The following is a 21090-nucleotide window of genomic DNA, read 5'->3' as shown; positions in this document are numbered from 1 at the left end:
AGCGGTGATCGCTTGGGAAGCAGTTCTTTCGATTTAGCGCGGGTGAAAGGGGCAAAGCTGAAGAATGCCATCTTGATGCTCGTGTTGCACGAGCGGCTCGGAAACGAACACCGGTCATCACTTCTAATCAGGGCAGAGACTTGCAAGAAATATCTTCTTAACGCCTGTCCCACCAGAATCGTGAAGACTAACTTCGCTACAAGTCGGCTAGCTCAGGGAATACAAATCAGGTACCTTGATCAACCGCAGTTCGGTTTGTACGCCTTTCTCATGAAATAAGAATTATTTCACCCGAAAAATTAACAACGGTCCTCTGTTTTACGACTTGCTTAGGATGACAAATCTAAGTACATGAGCCAGTGTCATTTCCGCCTCCGTAGAAAAAATGCGACCGCCATAGTCGTGATCGATCCGCAACCTTTGGGTCAGCAGCCGAGCACCATAGCCACTGTTCCACCGTGGCGGCTAAGCACAGGCTGACGGCAATGGAATATTCGTGCGAGAAGACAGCTAGACGTGTGAGATTGTACCATTATTATGATAATTGTCACGTTTGATTATCATTCGATGTTTATGGAGCGTAGCTTGTGAAATGATCACTTTTCGAAACAGTCGAGGTTATTGAAAACGTTTAAATGTCGGAATCTTGGCTGTCACGGCCGGTCGAAAGCTGCAGCGACGATAGGTCACATGGGTGTTGTAGCAGACGACGCGTGAGGCATCATGCAAGATGGAACTGCAGCGCCGCTAGTTCTTGCGTCGGCCGTCGCGTCCACATCGGATAGCAAGTGTCTATGGGGAGCTACGAAACTGAACTGGTTCTAGAAGCGTTGAGTGTGCCGCATCAGCCTCATCGTACTATCACATAACACTTACACAGCCATTAAGAGAAGGGAAACTGTACCTTTGACAGTGTAACGGAAATAATGGTAGCGGTGGCGTTGTGGACTAAAGTATGCGACCAAGAGATGGCGCTGCCAAAACTATCATAATCATTGCGCTGGGACAATATGGCTGCCGCATCGCCGGCGGGTGCGGGTGGTCCCGCTGGTTCTGGGCGTTTATTCACTGCTGTCCCGGGGTTGTATTCGCGCGCGCAGCAGCCGAATGTTACTTCAAGTATATTTCCGTTGTGTTGCCAGGAGACCGAGAGTACTCAACTGGCAAAAACACGCCAAGCAAGTAAGCTTACATCGTTTATTGGCAATTGTCAATGTACCAGTATACATGTAAACAAGCAGCACTGTCAGTTGAAGAGTTGAATACATACAAGAAACAGAAATAGCCATCTGCTTGATAAAATTACCAGATGAAATTGAGCAACTCTATGTCTCTCGGCTCTTTCAGCATACCTCTAATAGGCCTGACTGGCTGCCCAGGCGGCGCTGCGAAAACTGTGCTAAAAAGCGCCCCCTACGACAAGTTCTTTGGTTTCGAGTAGTCAGACTGGCGGCCGCATGCAGCACTAAGCTCTGATGCGCAATGGAGCCGCCGCTGTCGGTTGTGCTGCGCTTTGGATCTCGGCCAGTTTCTGGCGTGGCTGAGCTCTTCAGGCCAAGCAGTCTGCGTAAACGCAAGAAGCTCGTCAACGTCAAGTATGTTTACGACGTGCAGTAGATTGAAGGAACCATTTCGGCGCGCTGCAACTCGCAAGTGCAGCGAATCTCATACGACGTTGAACTCGAGTTAAGTTTTACGAGGCATGCTCGCGCGATTAACGACAGTGCATAAACGAAAAGATTGCTGTTAAGAAAGCCGACATGATTTGCATTATACGACGAAACGGAATCAAGAAAGGTCCAGTGACGAAGGCTAGCCGTCGGCGGCCCGAATGAGCGCATTCGCGTCGTGTGCCGTTTTCTGCCGCATTCAGTCGCAAGCACACTTTTTCCCCATGCACGGTCGTAATTTTCAACATTTGCTTCTGGGGAATTCGTCAAATTCTGTCAGCGTGCGGTGGCGGTCGAGAAGCGACGGCGCGCAATGTTTACAGCCGGCCGCTGGAAGCAGCCGGCTGTAAGCTGCCGGAAAAATCGTAGGCACATACACAGGGTGACTCATGGCATCGTTTTTCTCGTTTCGCACGAAATGCCGGCTGCATATCCTCGTGATCGCCGTCGGCAGCCACGGCGTGCCGTCTGGACTCCACACAGGGAATATATACATATATAAACGCGTGCACGCGCGTACGAAAAGTAATCAGCACGTTACGTTGCAAACCACGTTTTGCTCGCGTACTCACTTCACGCGTCGTACGGCACGTATCCAGCGGTTCCGTCGCTCCACTTCGTACGGCTTTCAGGGGAACCAGTAAAACCGCACATTAGGATCCTTACCCCCATGTTCGAGCCAATTAACCACGCAAATATAACGGCGGCGACCGCGCTTCGGGACCGCGCGCTGCTCAGAGCCGTCGCCCAGACCACCTGCTTTCGGCACGGTTTGTTGAAGCAGGGATCGCTCGTCAAACATGTCAGACTCTGCAGGCATAGCGGACAAGTTCCTGCGTACGTTTTAAGCACTTTTTGAGCTTGAAAACTAGGCGCAAAATTAAGTAAAACGCTTAAAGCAACTGAGAACTGCGCAACTCGCCGGTCCGCGTCCATTTTTAACTACCCAAGCAGCTTCGGCGCACGCCACCAGGCTCCGCCACCGTACTCAAAACTCCAGCGCGTCAGCCCTATACTCTTATAGTACGCAGAACGAACAGTTAGCAACGATACTATTTAGGATGGGTGACCCTTGCACACTACTTGCGTACAGTGCTGACCGTCGTCTTTCTCACTACACATCGCGTTTGACGATTTGAGCGGTAATAAACAAACAGCAAAAAAACTGCTCGCAAAAGATGCAGTGCCAGTAAGATTAGCCTGACCCCTAACGTACTATTTTGAAAACAGATTGGCGAGAGGCACACGGCGTTAAAAAAAAAAAAAAGGCGAAACCACGCTGTTATGCTACATATTCCTGTACATAACGTGTTCTCGTTATTGTGCTCAATATCCTTGTCTTCATCACTGTGCGCCGATCTTTTTGCGATGAATTCCGACCATTTACCTCAATTTCCAGTTCAGCTGAGCTCGTGTATTCTGGGAAAACACCATTTATGATATCACGTTGAAAAGGAAACTTGGTTTATGTTTCAAAATAGGTTGCAGTGACAAACACTTTCATTTAGTAACTGTTGGCGAATAAAGAAAGCCTTAGCCCGAATCCAACATTTCAGCAAGTGAACATTCCTGTGAAGGTTGTCACGGAAGACTAGTTTCGAGAATTGAGCTACCCTTGCTCGCCCACTGTTTATGAACTGACACATGTGATAGCGGACGCCTGCGCGTGTTCGTTAAAGCACTCATTTGTAAAAAAAAAAATAATGATGTACCAGTGGACAGCACCGACAATACACTGCACCTGATGTGTGTGCGCAAAATATAGACATTTGGAACAGTAGTATAGTAGACAGCTAGGAAGTGCTGGAACTCATAGTAGCAATGTTGGAAAAATAGCCAATGAGTAATCATTTCTCTCAAATCTATATAACTAGCTTCTTGTCTGAGTGTTATGCTTTGCGCTGAAAAATAAATAATTAAGTCCATTTTTTTTCTGGTGCCAATGGTGCATAGTCGTGAAAGACACTGCTTAAGGTGGTAGGCCACCTACAAAAGTAATTTTTTTTTTCGCGAAGTCGAGTTTTAACATTTAGCTTTTTATGCACGCCCGAACATTAAAAAACATGTCACAACAAAAATTAGCTTCCTAGCGCCATTAGTTTGCGAGTTACAGCAAGTTTTCCATACCCCATGATCGTATGGCGAAACCGAAACTGGTTTCGGAAATAGCTGTTCTTTCGTCTATATTAATGATCTTCAAAATACTTTATAAATTTTATTTTCACTGTTACATAATACGATGTCATTAAATATAATTTTGGGTTTCTAATTGTCTTTAAGTCTCTAAAAACGGTTACAAGGGGGACGCACATCTTTTGCAAGCTCTGAAATCTTTGTTTGCGTTTTTCTCAAAATAACAATTTGCTCAAAATCATGTGACACAAACCTCCATCACATTTTTCTCAGAGTGTACATTGAACTGAAATATTGAATAATTATTTACAACATTTATCTGTGCAGTGAACTAGAATGAAAAAATTGATGGAACATTTTTGAATTCACAGCTGATTTCGCAAACAGGTTCAGTCTAAATTGGCTCTTTTCCCCATATTTTTGGTTCTTTTAACATTAATTCCTTGATAATTACTGCATAAAATTTATTCTAGTTCATTGCATAGCTCCAACCTTTAATTACAGAAATGCCAAAGCTTTAATAAATTGAGCCACCCATTAGTCACTTATCACGGCTGGCGTGACTACCACTTCTAATGCAAGTTTTGACAATGATCACCTCCCACCCCCCAAAAAAACAATCAATATTGTGCACTATAAATTGCTGGGTAAGTTAATCAATAATGTGCACTATAAATTGCTGGGTAAGTTAATGCTTGTTTTGAAGAAACAGATATTGCAATGCTGGCTGCTATCAAAAAAAAATTTTTTTTGAGTGGCCTACCACCAAACGATGGACGATTGCAGAAGCTGAATTTTGCATTTTCATTCTTCATTAACTCCTAACTGTCGGCCTCACTCTTAACATGGGTGTCACACAAAACTAGCCTTTTTTGGATACATAGCTCACAGCAATATGAAGGAAATAGCATTCCTATTTGAAAATTGTAGCGCTACATTAGACAAGGACAAGAAGAAAGGTACACGACAGGACGGGCGCTGACGGACGAGCGCCCGTCCTGTCTTGTATCTTTCTTCTTGTCCTCGTGTAATGTAGCGCTACAATTTATAAATAAGATTGTATCACCAACTAGCCCCGCAACGTGCTTTGGTAAAGGAAATAGCAGTTATTACACATTCAAATCTTTAACATGCACAAACACTGGCCAACCCTCATGAACTCTGATTATACCTATTGAGTGCGCTCATTTATTGTTCCCTTAAAAATAAACACACTGTTAAAAACTCCGTGTCATGTGTCAGGTCTGTTATCTAGAAAAAATATTATTTGCTACTTGTCTGTGGTTCAAATTCATATACAAAACAAATTGCTTGCACAAATGCAACGGTGCTGTGCCCTCTTTTCTGGATGTGTCTGTTCACATATCATCCCCTTAATGTATTCGCGAAGTTCACTGAATACAGCCAAAAACTGATGTTTCAAATGCTGTACAAATTGAACAGCCTGTTTTATAGAACACTGCCCAAATGTCCTTAAGCACATGCTTTCATTCTCCTACTCCCATCACCAAACGTTATTTATTACAGAGTAGTGACCCGGAAACTTTTCTCCAGGTGACCACTGCATGAAATGTCTCGTTTAATGAAGGCACGAGTGTTTGCACACAGTTTCCTATTTTAGAACCTTGACAATGTCACTCCCTACAAGCAAGCGGTACACATAACGTTTTGTTTGCTTTGCAACAGTCTTCACAATTACAGCAATCTATACTCAGTGTGAAGAAGAAGTGCTGCTAAATGTGCACTACTACTGGCCCACCTGCTACCAAGTTACATGTGATACTCTGTGCAAAGTTTGACATGTAGATTAAAGTACAGTATGTGTACCCCATCACATGCACTATCCAAGAAATTTGAAGCCAGCACATTTCTTCTAAACTTGAGTATTTCATGAAGCAAGAAACAGTAATTTGTGCACCCAATTTTGTACTGCATCAATATACCGTACAATATCACTGCTTTTTAGTATAAGGCTTGCATTTGTCTGCCTGGTGAACTTTGGTGGCGCATAGGGTTGTCACTGTGGCGACTCATGAGCTTCTTACGACTTGGTGTGGGTAGCTTGGAAACCAATGATCTCTCTTTTGTCCAGTTTTCTGAGAAGAAAAAAAATTGAGTCATGAGAAAAAGCAAGCAAGAAGTGAAAGAAAAATTGGTTTAATAAGTAAAGTGTCCACAACCATACCTTGTGAGGATTTTGGACCATGAGTTTACTTTCAGTAATGGAACATCCTCTGCTGACTTGAGGTAGGTTCAGAGATAATTCATCCAAGCGTGTGCTGATATGAGCAGTTTAAATAGAGGCTGTGGCTGGGTTGAAAGAGGAAAAAACAATATTACTATGGTAGAAGTGTGAGTGGATTTGTGATTGATGTCTGAGAAGAATGTATATGAGAACACTGGATGAGAAAAATAGTGTGCACATAACATTGCTTTGCTTGTGAATTTGTTTTAGTGGTGACCCCTTCAGTGGACAGTGTGTGACCAAGCCTCAGTTAGAGGATACTAAGTTAGTTAATTGCCAACTCTGTCAACTATATGGTATGTGCAAATGTAATATGTGTGATTGTAAACTTACGAAAATGTATAAATGCGTATACATACTATACCTGAATGCCACGCAGAATGCTTAGGTTCGATTCCTGCTCGGATCCTAATTTTGATTCTTTCCATTCGTCAGGTCGACGCTGCCAATGTCGATTTTTCTTAACGCTCTCGCATTTAAATTACCAACGTCTGTTCTCGAATTTCCTGGGTAGGTATAAACTGTGCACCGCGGCCCGTGGCAAACGGGTATGTGCCACACGTGTCTGCAGGAAAGGGTTTGACGACGTACGCGACAGGATTTACAAGTTATTCATGTTATGACGGGACAGTCATATTCGTGAAATCCTCTTACCCTCCCATACCAATTTTGGTCTACAGCAAGTTAGATAGATAGATAGATAGATAGATAGATAGATAGATAGATAGATAGATAGATAGATAGATAGATAGATAGATAGATAGATAGATAGATAGATAGATAGATAGATGGATAGATAGATAGATAGATAGATAGATAGATAGATAGATAGATAGATAGATAGATAGATAGATAGATAGATAGATAGATAGATAGATAGATAGATAGATAGATAGATAGAAACACTCAAAGTGTCAAAGGTTCGCTAAGAAATGCTTCGCATTTAAAGACAGTCATGATTACTGTGGTAGAAGCGTGAGTGGATTTGTGATTCATGTCTGAGAAGAATGTATATGAGAACACTACATGAGAAAAATAGTGTGCACATAACATTGCTTTGTTTGCGAATTTGTTTTAGGGGTGACCTTCAGTGAACAGTGTCTGACGAGGATACTAAGTGAGTTAATTGCTCAACTCTATAAACTATATGGTATGTGCAAATGTAATATGTATGATTGTAAACTTACGGAAATGCAAAAATGCGTGCACATACTGTGAGTTCAGTTGACTCTACCATGCGTTGAACTTTTGAGCATTTATCGCAGCAGACTCAATTGTGCAGAAATAGGTAAAAGTTATACTGTGATCTGTGTTACAAAGTTTAGTAGCAAAGATATTTTCTGCAAATGTGAGAACGAAGTAAGTAATCTTCAATAATGTAATTAGAATCCACAAGCGGTGCATCTGCTTAGCTAGACGATTCGTAAAACCTTATGAAATGACAAAAACCGTAGCGCATGCAAAAAAAAAATTTAAAGCTATGTTCAAATGCAAAGCAATGCATTTTCACTCACCGGTGCGCACGCCCACATGGTGCATGGTTATTCCGTTTTCGTAGGTAGTCTCCGAGCTCTTTGCCGGCATTAAATTTTCACGCTGGAAGCTGTACAGCCCAACTTTTATAAAGTATCTATAAACGTTGGAGCAGCCGGTGAAGCACCACAGCTGACATGATTCGCAGGCTTTAGACACGTTCGCTTTGTGGCAGCGGCATGCAAAGTTTGGCGCACAAACTCGCATTGCTATATCAAAAGTGATTTAAAACGGAGCTGCGTAACGCCGATCAAAGAAAACGACCGCGGTACAGTTTGAATGAAATAACCACCGAAGCGCAATCGATGCCAATGGGCTGCTGCTTTTCCAGCGTCAGTGTAATCTCAATACTTGTCCTCAAACAATCAAGCTGTACTGTAGAAGTAACACAGAGACTGGACCCTACTAAGTTCATGAAATATGACACGGTAACTAAGCTTCAACAATCTTCTGATTTTTTGGCCGCGTTGAGCGCCCGTAACACGGAAAATGCGAACTAAGTTATCCGACCGCTAGAAGAGGAGTCAAGACGAAACTCGCCCCGGTTGATTTTTTCGCCTTCTGCGGCGATCGCTGGAACTTGAGACTTTCCTGGGCCTGGTGGCCTGGTGCTGCCTCTTTACAGGGTGGTATGGGTGAAATGTGCATCTAAAAAGATGAGACAAAGCCATGAACTTTATATATTTGCTTTCCTCGAAAGTTAGTTTAGAAGTAATAGTAGAATTATAATGAACATTAAGACTGCACCTCAAATATTAGGGTGCCTTCAAGGATTCTTAAATATGGAGGCAATATTGGCGTCCTAACCAGCGCAAGTGTGGCGGCTTTTCAACATGGCATATGATAGTACTGCTCCTACCGATTGGCATCATCAGTCATCCTTTAGAGCTGTCGTGCAAATCTTAGTAGCGTCCTCTGATGAAATAAACTTTTTCAGAACGCAGGCGCTGAAGCAGAATGTGATCCTAATCATTTTCTAAGGACATGTTGCAGCAGTCCCATACAACCCTCACATGCCACAGGAGACAACGCTTGCCGCTCACCCGTGCCCCCGTGCATGACGCTCGAAATGGTCTCCGTTGCGCGGCGGTAGCTCTTAGCGACATAAGGCTAATGGTCTCGAGGCCCACCACTGGAAACACCCGCGCCACCAGCGGCGTGACGTGGTGTGCAGGATCACGTGGTGTCCGCGGCCGCGTCGCCTGCCGGGGAGCGCTGCCGCGTGCTTTCAAAACGACTTTCAAATTGCACCTGCTCTGTGGTCTGTTCAAATGCGGAGCTTTTCTCGCATCTTGTACTCAACTGAAACCATTGTAATACAGTGGCTACCTCCGAAGGCGACGAACATGGTGCTCTACGGCTCAGTGCAGGGATTACGCAACGGAGCCCAATGTCAGCCTGCACCGGTAACCACGGGACAAGACATTGCGTAGAGTGTACGTTGTGAAGCTAAGAACCGGCATGCAGCCATCGGCTACGAGTCGTGTGTGCAACAAGCACTTCCGCGGAGAAGACTTTCACTTGCGTCGGGGCTGCGATGTTCGGTGAGTAGCAGACAGCGCGCACTTAGACGATGGCTCGCGCGCGCTTCCCTCGGGCAAATGATGCTTATCTGCCACAGGATGGAGAAGGCGCTACATTTTACCAGGTGTGATACCATCTCAGAACCTTCCCGTGCGACCTCTTGATCGTCGGCTCCGTGCTCAGCGTCCACAAAATCGGCTGCAGATACACAAGTCATTGTATCGATGAGTTGAATTAAAAAAACTCACACGGTCCCTTATGCAATCGCCAAAGATGACTGGAAGACGAAAGCCATCTTCTTCTTATTGTCAGTCGATGTACTGATTCTCCCGCGCGCCCCTCCAAAATCGCTCTGCACATAACAGGGTTTTGCACAGCCTCCGTGATCGGAGGCAATGTAAACCGACCTTGTCGTGTGAATACGCCATGACGTCACGTTATGCAAAGTCATGGTGACGTCGTAATGACGTTACAAATTTTGGCCATCTGTGACGTTCTGCTGATTTCATGTGGTGACGTCGTCACGTCACGATTTTTTTTGCATGATTCATGTTGACGACGCCGACGCGGGACGCTGAAGGTCAATCTTCCCGTTTGATGAGGCATCTAAGGCTTTCGCCTTCATAAGCTACACGACTTTTACATTGCCTCCGTGATCGGCCCTTCGATCACATAGGCAAAGCAAAGGGACCATGTAGTGTGTAAACGTCATCATGTGGCGTCATACTACGTGACGTCATAATGACATTACAGATTTTGGCGACCTGTGACATCATGATTACGTCATATGGGGACGTCATTACGTGACGATTACTGGTTTCATCCCTCGTCTTGACGCCGCCGACGCTGGACGCCGACGGTCAATCTTCCCGTTCCCGTTTACACGCCATGTCGTGTGTAAACGTCATCATGTGGCGTTACATTACGTGACGTCATAATGACATTACAAATTTTGGCCCTCTGTGACGTCATGATGACGTCATATGGGGACGTTATTACGTGACGATTACTTGTTGCATCACTCGTCTCAACGCCGCCGACGCTGGACGCCGACGGTCAATCATCCCGTTCGATGAGGCATCTAAGGTTTTCGCCTTCATAAGCTACAAGACGTTTGCTGGTGGGTGTACTATATAGCGAGCGAGTCAAATGCTGCAGCTGATGTGTGCTGCATTTATGTTGGCAATAACACTTTTTCAGTCAAGCTTGCATTCTCCTGACGCAAACACTATATGCTAAAAAGCCCAGACTTATTTGTGCCATTCTCAAACTCAGGCGCCATGTATTTTCTCCAGCGCGATGTGTTTTCTCGGGGCCCTATTTATTGATATAGGAAAGATGCCGCGCCGTTTACGTTCGACAGGACATTGCTGCCAAAATTGCTGGGGTACTCGCCAAATGATGCTGAGTTTTATCTGCAAATATAACTTCTCAAGTCCTCGGTGACTCAGCTAAGGGTGCCTCCGGGCCAGACAGCTTGTACGCGGGTGCTTCGCACTTGATCCGGATCGACAACCGAAAAATTGCTTGGCGATCGCAGGGACGATGTGGTGATTCCAGGTATGTGGTATATAGATATATGGACGCGTCACGCTCCTTTAGTGACTACTGTCCTTCTCTAAATTGTGTTGTCGGGAACTCTTTCCTCCACAAAAGCCAGCGCGCAGTCCCTGCTAGGCGTGTCGGCGCGTTTGACGAGTCCTTTAGCTGAAACAACGCTGAACGAGCCGGTATAACCAGATGACAAACGACGTCTAATAATAATGTGTGCGTATGGAGACAATCTTCTAGACAGCGGCCACATCCAACTGGAGATCTATCGGGCGAGGCACGCTACGGTGGCGGAGGGGTGTCGGCAACGGGCTACATGCCATCAATGCAATTTAAGGGACGTGCAATACGGAAAGGTTTGGCTTTGTGGAGTCGTGAATAACTTCATGATCGAAGGGGGCTACCAGAGCGCAGTTTGCCCAGTGCTTCTCGAAACTACTCGCATGTGGGCATTTGAGCGTGAAAGCGTCAGACTTGATGGCAACAACGGTGACAGCAATCAAGGCGACGATCACCGAGGAAGGAAGGGTGTAGAATATAACGCAGTTGGTCAGTCAGATCACCTTTGGTTTTACTGCAGCAGTGCGATTACAACATCCTAACTGGTTACATACTGCACATACTTGTGAAGGATTCTGCAGTACCTGTTGGTGTAGGTTAGTTATACTAGTGAAATTAGCGCGAAACTTATCACACGAGAAGAAGTAGTCCTGGGTTTATACTTGCATCCGCGCCTTAATCTTCACGCCAAGTTATTCAGTACACAAACACATATTCGTGCAACGAGAGAGAGAGAGAGAGAGAAATAGATGTCTTTGGTTTCAAGGGCTAGCGGGATGTCTTCACCCTTCGAGGGAGGCCGCCTCTTTCCAGATTGCCATTGGCCTTTGGTGAAGACTAAGTGTGGTTTAATTGTTGCCGCGGGTACTTCATACTCTCATTCTCCCCTTGCTGTTCCCTGTTGTTTTCAATCCTCATTTAACGCGTAGCGTTGAAGAGCTCGTTTCGCAGAAATTACGGTGTCGGCGTTGTTGGTTGTGAGCGAAAAATCATCATCTTGTCCGTGACCGAGAAATTGAGAAAGATGCAAATGAAATAAATAATAAAAAACTTCGGCCCGAGTGAGAATAGAACTCAGGCCACTTGCGTGGCAAGCAGGTGTTCTACACAGAGCCTCGCTATAGCTTGAAACTGCTTCAGAAAAAAAAAGCGCTATAAAAATGTCATGTAGCGGAAGGACTCTCCTTAAGGCATATAAAGTTACGTGGCATAAACGTAGAATCGCGCCAGGCGTCGAAAGATGTGAATTGCACAACGAGTGGCTGTTTTAAAGGCCCACCCATTAGAAAGCAATCAGACATATTTAATCATCACCAGCTGCAAAAGTATCAACAAAGTGAACAGCTGCGTAGGTTAGCATGTTGCCTTACTTCGCTGATTCACAAAGGGAAGAATTGTGGTGTAGTGGGCACTTAACTACTGTACTTGCAGTAAACAAACAGCCAATGTTACGGGCACAGTTGTTCGTTTCTTGACGGCACGGTTGAGGCATGCCCCAAGAACCGAAGCTAGGCTCGCAGTTGTGAAGGCGATGGGCATGAGGCCCGATTACGCTATCGCGTTCGACTTTTGAAGACGAAGCTCAAGCATCATCAAAGCTTTTTGCCCCTGTGCATTGCGATCGGTGGGTCCGGGCAACCCATTACCATGCGGTCAAGACCGTTCGATTTCTTGCAGGTCCCGCATGTGCACTCGAATCTTCTAGGGTAGATGCTGTTCAATATCGCACTGTTAATGTACGAATTTGTTTGGAGTCGCGTGGGCATGACTGACCCTTCCGTTCATATAAGTTGGGCTAGTGGAACAAAACTATCCTCATGCTCAAATTGTTCTCTTTTCGGACATCAACTTGACGTCGCTTTGAAGGCAAGTCGCTAACGCTATTAAGTCGCTAACGCTATTAAGTCGCTAACGTTCCCACGCAAACTCGTCTATATAGCTTAGAATGCTTCTCGTGGACCTCTGAGGGCTTGTAGCTGATATATTACAAAATGTTCGCCCGTAGTGTATACCCCGCTAACACGATTTCGTATTCCTCGTAATTGTGTTCAGGCCATCGAAAAGACGGGAAAAGTGTGGCGTTGCAGATCACAGGCGCCACGGACGTGTTCCAACGAGCGACAGATAACGCTATAACAGATTGCATTGTCGACAGCTGGAGAAGGTAGCGCACGCTTGCGTTCGCCAAGGAGCGTGCCTCCATCGATACAAAAATACACACATTCTTTGGCAGCAGGTGCAAGAAACAGATTGTCGTCTGTGCTTCGCATTTATTTGTTTATTTAATCTTTTGTGGTTAGTGCTATACGCGTTTGAAAAATGTCTGGGTCCTTCTCCTTGAGTGTGCGCATGGCGTCAACACCGAGGCATAATACGGCGCTCATGTGCCGGTCTCCTGCGAAGTGCAAGCCTTCGTGAGAATGCGTACGATGTGCGTTGTGACACCTCGCCAAAGGCCGAGACGCTTACTTTGAAGAGCGTTCGACTTTGTGACGACGACCACGTCATTGCCTAGGAATGTCTAAAAAGAAGCGAAGGAAGAGCCGTGTAGTGTAACTGGCGCTTTTAATAAGTTGAGTACTGTAGCTTGCACCATCACCGAACAAAGAGTTTGGAAGCAGATCTTCATAATTGGCACGGAAACGAAACATTCGTTTCAACTGGCTATTATATTCCTTGCAAGCATTCCCACTCGCGCAAGCTTCTATCAGAACAGCTAACGCTGTTGAGGTGCTCGACCATCCAAGTGTTTCGTGTTTGAAGAACACCAGGCCAATACCGTTGGTGTAGCCAGTGTCCAAACTTAGTTTACGAACACTCAACACAGTGAAGTGAATGCCACTGCAAGCAGCGATAAACGTCGACGTCTCAAAGCTGGTGCAAGCTTAGAAGTTAATGCATTAAGCTGGGCTAGTTAGTATTGATTGTATGCTTCCATATTGCTAGCAAACACGCACAAAGGACGACATGTCCTGTCTCTTTCTATGTCGTCTTTTGTGCGTGTTCGCTAGCAATATGGAAGCATACAAGCTTAGAAGGCCCGCACAAGGAGGGTGCATAGGCAAACAAGTCGTATCCAAGCCAATGGACCGTGCAGAGTCAAGACTTATGTAGACAGGATGTCCTGAGAGAGGGAGAATGGGTACCGTGTACATCGTTCGGTGCGCTCCGCTCCACAAGCTTGTTACCCTCGTAGAAGTGCGATATTATCAAGTCGTAAAATGGACCATTAAAGAATGCCCGAGCAACTATGTACAATGGCAGTCCTGCGCAGTGCGTGCACGCGTAGCTAGACTAGATGTATATACTTTTCGGCAGTGAAGTTAAGGATCTGCGGGATACGCCTATGTCAAATGTTTGTTTTGTGGGGTGCCTGTGGACACAGGAGTCTCGAAACGTCGTCGTTTCGGAGACGGGTGCGGCGGTATCGTCAACCAGCTCGATGCGCAAGAAGAAGAAAAGTCAGGGTACCATGTGCGCAGCACCTTGAGAATGAGGTGGGGCCGCAGAGTACGGGTTTACGAGGGCCTTGCAGAAAGGACGTTCCACCGGACATTCGTGGCGTACGTTGCTGTTAAAAAGGAGGAGTTTGATTTAGGTTCGAATGCGATCTAGAGATGTCTAACGTTGTTGTTTATTGATTTCTATCTTTCTTTTCTCTCTCTTTCTATCGCTTTCTAATTCTCTCTGCCTTTCTCTCTCTCTATGCTTTTCTGTATTTCTATCTCTTTATGTCTTTATTTCCTCTATTTCTGTAAATTTTTCTCTTTCTCCTTCTTTATCGCTCTCTCCTTCGTTCGCTCTTTGTCTATGTTTTTCTGCCTGTTTATCTTTTTATGTCTTTATTCCCTTTATTTCTCTATTGCTGTCTTCAATTTTAGTGGACCAGTGGTGGGCCAATTTGGCCAATTTCTGTGGCACATACCCGTTCATGATGATGGTTTTCTGTTGACCATGGACATTTCACGGTGGGCTATAACAGTTTCGTTGTTCAAAGCATTTGGGGGCATCACAGCGACGTGGCATCCTTTTTGTCACGAGTTCTCGTAGGTGGCAGCGGGGACCTGCTGCCGTAGCTTCGGACTGTGCCGACTGGACGCATTAATATCTATCGCAAAATGCACTCGCGGAAACTGCATAAACGACGCCCCCCTATACACTGCGGCAGGCTGGCTGTAACACTGGCGCCGCCGGCGCGCGTGGGATCTTCCAGCGCCAGCGCCAAATGATAATGCCGGCTCGCCGCCTCCGCTGAGGACGTTTCGGCTCCGGAGAACACTTGATGAACGTCAGCAGACTATGAACGAAGTGAAGTGCGCGCGTGGAGAAACATCGTCCGCTCTGGGCATTTGCATATGCTCTAGACAACGCGGGATCGCGAAGCATGTATGACGTGTCACCACGCTTGAAGCATTGCTGAGGTACGCCGTCGAGAAAGAATCGGATACCGAAACCGTGCGCGTAGAGAAGGCTCACTGGCATTTGAAAGCGAAACCTTAGATGCCTGATCAAACCCGAAAATTGACCGTCGGCGGCCTCAACACGAGTGACGCAAGAAATCGTCATCACGTGATGAGGTGAGCATATGACGTCACAGATCGCCAAAATTCGCGAGGCCATGCGGACGTCATGGTGATATCACTATGGAGTCGCCTAATGTCACGTCACCTGATGACGTCATCGCATGCCTTTGTTGCTTGCTCAAAGGTGCGCCGATTACGAAGGCAGTGCCAAACGAGTGGAGGAGCGGAGAAGGGGTTGAGGAGAGTGGGAAGTATCAATAGATCGAGTCAGCGTAAAAAATAGCTTTCCCTTCGAGACGTCTTAAAGGGCCCCTCACCAGGTTCGACAATTTTGAGCCATCGAGCGCAATACATACACTGGGCGTTCACGATCACGTCTGCCAAAATTTGCAGCGCTACGCGCCGCGGAAATGGGTCAAATTTCAAGGTGAACGCTGCTTGCCCTTCCTCTCGCGGGCGCGCGAGTTAGAGAATGAGGGGATGACGTACATGAGAAAATGGCCCTACGTAGATGGTAGTGTTGTGACGTCGCTCCTCTACGTAGATGACTGTGTTCTGACGTCGCCAACAGTAGCACGTGACGCTGCGATAATTATTTGACACGACATGTATAGTTTGTGTAATTTGTTGCTTGAATAGATTAATAAAATTTGCGAGAAATAATGAGACACACAAAGGAAATGTGTGCGTCTTTTTCATTTTTTTTCGTGAATTTTAGCGAGATACGGAGCTAATGTGCCTCCCTTTCCCATGCGTTCGTGTCCCCGCGGTTCGAGCAGACGCCATCGAGCAGACGCCAGCCCTGGAAACTAAAGTAATGTTCTGGCGCGTTCGAGCACTCATTATGCTCGTTTATTCTACCGCGTCCAAGTAAACGTTAATGCGGCACTGGCTCATGATACCGCCGCTCTCGTGCCCGTACAAATGTCTCAACTTTCATACCCGTCCTGCAGAAACAGGCAGTGCACCACAGAGAGCGCCGACAAAACACCCATGGCCGCTGCATAAAAAAAATTGGCCGCGTATCTGCGTGCTTCGCTGCAAATGTCGTGTAAAGACGATAGAAGAGGCGCTGCGTGAGATATGAACGCCATCTGGCAATACGTCGGGAAACGTGAATGCTGTGTTGCGGGCTGGTAGCCCCGGCGCAGCAGCAGGCAAGACCGGCGGTGACCAACGCGACCGGCGGGGACGCCAGCCAGCCCGAACACGCGGTTTGGCGCGAAGCGCCGAAGCAGAAGAAACGTCCGCACTCAACGAGTACTCTCCACACACTCTTTTATATTCACGTCGCCTGGGTAAAGCAGGATTGCCAGAGCGGCGCCCCATGGCACTCGTACAGTGCAATACTGAACTGAAACCGAAACACAACAATGAGCTCGCGGAGAGGGCACGGTGGAAGCCAAGTTTCGGCGCAGTCGCATTTTCAGCGCAGCTTAAGAAACTAGGGTCTCTAGAGTTACCTACCTATGTATTTTCTATTAAAGGAACACACCACCTAATTCTTATCTAGTGATGTTGCGCCTCAGATATGCGTAATGTTTGCTTTTTGATCAACCATGTAGACAAGTATGAACCTAGTGAGCCGTTCACGATGGCTGGCCCTTGTGCAAGGGGTTCAACTTCGGCCGAGTGGCTGAATCGAGGGACGTGCCGACAAACAGACAGGCAGACAGACCAAAATTTCTGCGTTTAAGTTCCCCAAGAAAGACTATCGACTTTAAAAAGGTAGCGGCCGTGCAACGCCGCTCGCGTGCTCGGGCTGGCTCGGGCACGTCACGCACACGTGACCATGCATGCGCATGACGTGTTCATGCGTATGTGTCAAGTGAAGGGGGCAGAGAAGAGATTTGGCTTGCGAAGGCTACACGGGGCGAGTTGCAAGGGTTTGAAACTCGCCTCCTCGCATCATGGTTTCGCGCCGCTACAAATTATTGTTTTTCGCAGCTCGTAATGAACCGATTTGAAAAATGCTTGCGGCATACTGCTCTTCATTCGGCACACAACAACTCCCAGTGTCTAACTAAAATTTGCTATGTGGCCTCGTGAGGGGCCCTTTAGGCGAATATACAAGGCAGCCGCGAATTTTTACAACGTGAGGCGCGAACAATTTCATTACGAACATATCGCGATGTCATTCGTTCTTTTAATGCCAAAATTCCAAGAAATATCGTGCTTTCCCCACTCACTGTGTGAATCGGTGTTATGCTTAGCATTCCACGCGTAAGTGGTTCTCCAGCGTCTTTTTGGCACCCACAAAGCGTTGCCTGTTGTATCTGTGCGAAGCCAGACTTTTGGGCGGTGTCGACTACAGCTAAACTGTGACGACGGCAATGACGCAGTGTAACGGTGAAGGCATGGCGACTTGGTATTGTGTTATTCCAGCGAACACATGTCGTATCCTGTATAACTCATGCTTAGAAAAAATATATAAACGATTTAGAATACTGTACGCTAATATCGGAGAGCGGTGTGCAGCTCTCCTTCGAACATCCTTAGAAATTAAAACAGCTGCGAGCGTTGAAAGAGAGAGAGAGAGAATTAAACTTTATTGTTCGACCAGGCGCACGTTCCCTTCGCCCAGATCTAGGTAACTTCCCTATTCCAGGTAGCCATGGCTTGCAGCTGATGCCCGAGCCCTGACCACCACCCGCAGCTGGTCCTCAGGGTTTAGTGACTTGAGCAACGCCTCCCACTGGTCTTCCATATTTTCTTGGATGCTCTGTTCGTCTATGCCCCGCAGGGGCGTCTGCGAGAGCAGGCGTTTGGTGTGTAGCGACACCACGGACCCGAGCTAACGGGGGGTTTCGACCCCCTCCCACGCCTAGCCGTGCGTGGCATTGCCGTGTCCGGGGAAAAGGGGATCCTGGGGGTTGAGTCGATGCCGGGTGATTGGACCTTTAAGGCCCCCCGGCAGAGGCAACACACCCCTTTGGCCCCGGCTTCACGTAGACGGCACCCCTGGGCTGACCCACCCAGGGGAAATCGGCAGTCGCCTTTTCCTGTTTCTCTCTCCCTACATCTTCGCCTTTCTCTCTTACTTTTAATCTTTCCTGTCTACTCCTCTCTTCCAATTTCTTCCAATCTTCCTGGCGGCAAGGGTTAACCTTGTGTATGTGCTCTACCTTGAGCATAATATATTTGGTTATAGTCGTAATGTACGGCTGGTGCCTGCAGCACTATAAGATCTGCAGCATCCCCTAGTTGGGCTCCGTGGTGGGTGGCCGCCATTACTGCCGAAGTATATTAAGCAAGTATGCAAACTCCTGCATTTCCCCGACTCCTTGATCGTCACCCTCAGAAGAGGGTGCGCACCGATGAAATGCTGATTATCTTTTCCAAACCCAAAGAGATCTTTCCCCGATTTCATGTAGTTCACAGCGAAACAGCTGACAAACCAGCCAGAACTCTCTCTCCCTTTGTTGTCGCAAAAGGCTTAACGGACACCCTTGGCCCGGGCTATAGGGTAACAAAAATGGCGAGCGGAGACCTCCTCCTAGAGATCCGTGATAGCGAACAGCACACCAGACTGAACAAGCTTGTGGCATTCGGAGAAACTCCTGTAACAGTCTCAGCACATCGTTCTATGAACACAGCACGAGGAGTCGTGTCTGACTCAGATCTTATCTACTTGTCTGAAGCCGAGCTCCTCGAAGGCTGGAAGGGCCAAAATGTTACGAACGTACAGCGCATAGTCATCCGACGGGAAAATAAAGAAATCCCTACAAAACACCTGATACTAACCTTCAATTCCAGCGACTTGCCACAAACCATAGAAACTGGGTACACAAAAACACCAGTGAGACCCTACATACCAAACCCTCGCCGATGCTTTCAGTGTCAAAGGTTCGGCCATGGCTCTCGAAGCTGCCGTGGTCGACCCACCTGCGCTAAATGCGGAGCTCAAGGCCACGACTCTGACAACTGCGACGCTGCACCTCACTGTGTGAACTGTGACGGTGCACACGCCGCATACTCCCGATCATGTCCAAACTGGAAAAAGGAAAAAGAAATTATCAGTCTAAAAGTCCGCGAGAACATCTCCTTCAGAGAAGCTCGCAAAAGGTGTTCGCCATTCCACACTAACACCTATGCTGATGCGGCGCGCAAGGGGGCAGCACCGCACCAGCCTCTGCCTCACCAACGACCCGCTAGCAGCGAGCCGTTGGCTATGGCACCCGCCCCCGTGGTGGCAGTAGCTAAGGCTGCTCCACCCACTCAGCCACAGAGCCTCGCGACTCCAGGGTCGTCGAGTCTCAAGACTTCGCCTCGTCAGGCGAGGTCTCCAACACGAACAAAAGGCCCGCGCCCGCGGGCATCCAGTGCGTCCCAGGAAGTAATGGAGACAACTCCGGCACTTCCTGGGCCGAAGGACCGGCGCGGCTCTCAGGACCGCGCCAGGAAAGCCAAAAAACCCGTAACGGGGCCGGATGACGGTCCTGCTACATAAGTACCAAGCTTTTTTAATCCGTACACACAGCACTATTTTATATCCAATATGAAGACAGAAATCTTACAGTGGAACGTGAGAGGTCTTCTGAGAAACCTCGATGACGTTCAGGAACTCATCCATAAGCATGCTCCAAAAGTGCTGTGTGTACAGGAAACCCACCTCAAATCAAAACACACAAACTTCCTTCGCCAATACACTGCCTTCCGTAAAGACCGCGATGATGCTCTGGCATCGTCTGGTGGAGTAGCGATTGTAGTGGTAAAAAATATAGCGTGTCAACAGCTATATCTACAAACCCCTCTCGAAGCAGTGGCTGTTAGAGCGGTACTTTTGAATAGGCTTCTTTCCATTTGCTCTATTTACATTCCCCCACACCATAAGCTTCAAAAACAGGAATTTCAATCTCTAATAGATCAGCTACCAGAACCATACATTATTCTTGGAGACTTCAATGCACACAGCACACTATGGGGTGACCCCCGATGCGATGCACGAGGTCGTTTGGTGGAGCAGTTTCTGTTCACCTCCGGCGCTTGTCTATTGAATAAAAAAGAACCTACATACTATAATCTGGCAAATAAAACATATTCTTCCATAGATCTAAGCATTGTCTCTCCAACTCTTCTACCTGATCTGAAATGGCATGTAATTAAAAACACGTACGGGAGCGACCACTTCCCGATAGCTCTGCAAACATCGGAATCCAATGAACATACCCCTCAGTCCCCTCGATGGAAGGTCGACTCAGCGAACTGGGAGCAGTTCCTAAATGAAACTCTGTTAAAATGGGCTGAAATACGTGGTTTAAGTATAGACGGTGCTGTTGAGTACTTCACCGCATTTCTTATCGCTGCCGCATCTAGGTGCATCCCTAAAACAAATGGATCATCCTGCAAACGCCGTGTACCATGGTGGAACAACGAGTGCCGGAGCGCCCGTAAGAATCAAAACAAAGCATGGGGTTTGCTCCGCGATTCTCCTACTGCAGAAAATTTAGTAAACTTTAAACAAACAAAGTCTCAGGGAAGGAGAACGCGCCGACAGGCTAGAAGAGAGAGCTGGCAAGCATTTATATCAAGCATCAATTCCTATACAGACGAGGCAAAGGTGTGGAATAGAGTGAACAGAATAGGAGGCCGCCAACCACACTCACTACCACTGGTGAACACTGAAGGAGACACCTTAGAAGACCAGGCAAATTTTCTGGGCGTACATTTTGAACATATATCTAGTTCGTCGAACTATTCAGAGACATTTCAAACATATAAAAGACGAATAGAACAACTGCCAATAGAAAGAAAAGGTACAAACAGCGAAGCATATAACCGACCATTCGTCCTTGCAGAGCTTCAGGCATCCCTCAACTGTTGTAAAACATCTGCCCCCGGTTCTGACCGC

The 21090-nt window shown here is 46.9% G+C and overlaps 1 protein-coding gene across 1 annotated transcript; it reads left to right on the top strand.

The window, feature by feature from the left end:
• The first annotated feature begins 18714 nt into the window (after positions 1-18714).
• On the top strand, positions 18715-19689 carry LOC119375007 (uncharacterized). The gene has a single exon (XM_037645205.1). It carries the CDS (start codon positions 18715-18717, stop codon positions 19687-19689), a length of 975 nt encoding a protein of 324 aa, XP_037501133.1.
• Positions 19690-21090: the final 1401 nt, after the last annotated feature.

Source organism: Rhipicephalus sanguineus, chromosome 11 (genome assembly GCF_013339695.2).
Source record: "Rhipicephalus sanguineus isolate Rsan-2018 chromosome 11, BIME_Rsan_1.4, whole genome shotgun sequence".
Taxonomy (NCBI): Eukaryota; Metazoa; Arthropoda; class Arachnida; order Ixodida; family Ixodidae; genus Rhipicephalus; species Rhipicephalus sanguineus.
The sequence above is the reverse complement of the archived record's forward strand: the minus strand, read 5'-3'. Positions and strand labels throughout refer to the sequence as shown.

Excerpts from the sequence above, each read along its gene's own strand:
- LOC119375007 (XM_037645205.1), top strand. The coding sequence starts at position 18,715 with ATGGCGAGCGGAGACCTCCTCCTAGAGATCCGTGATAGCGAACAGCAC.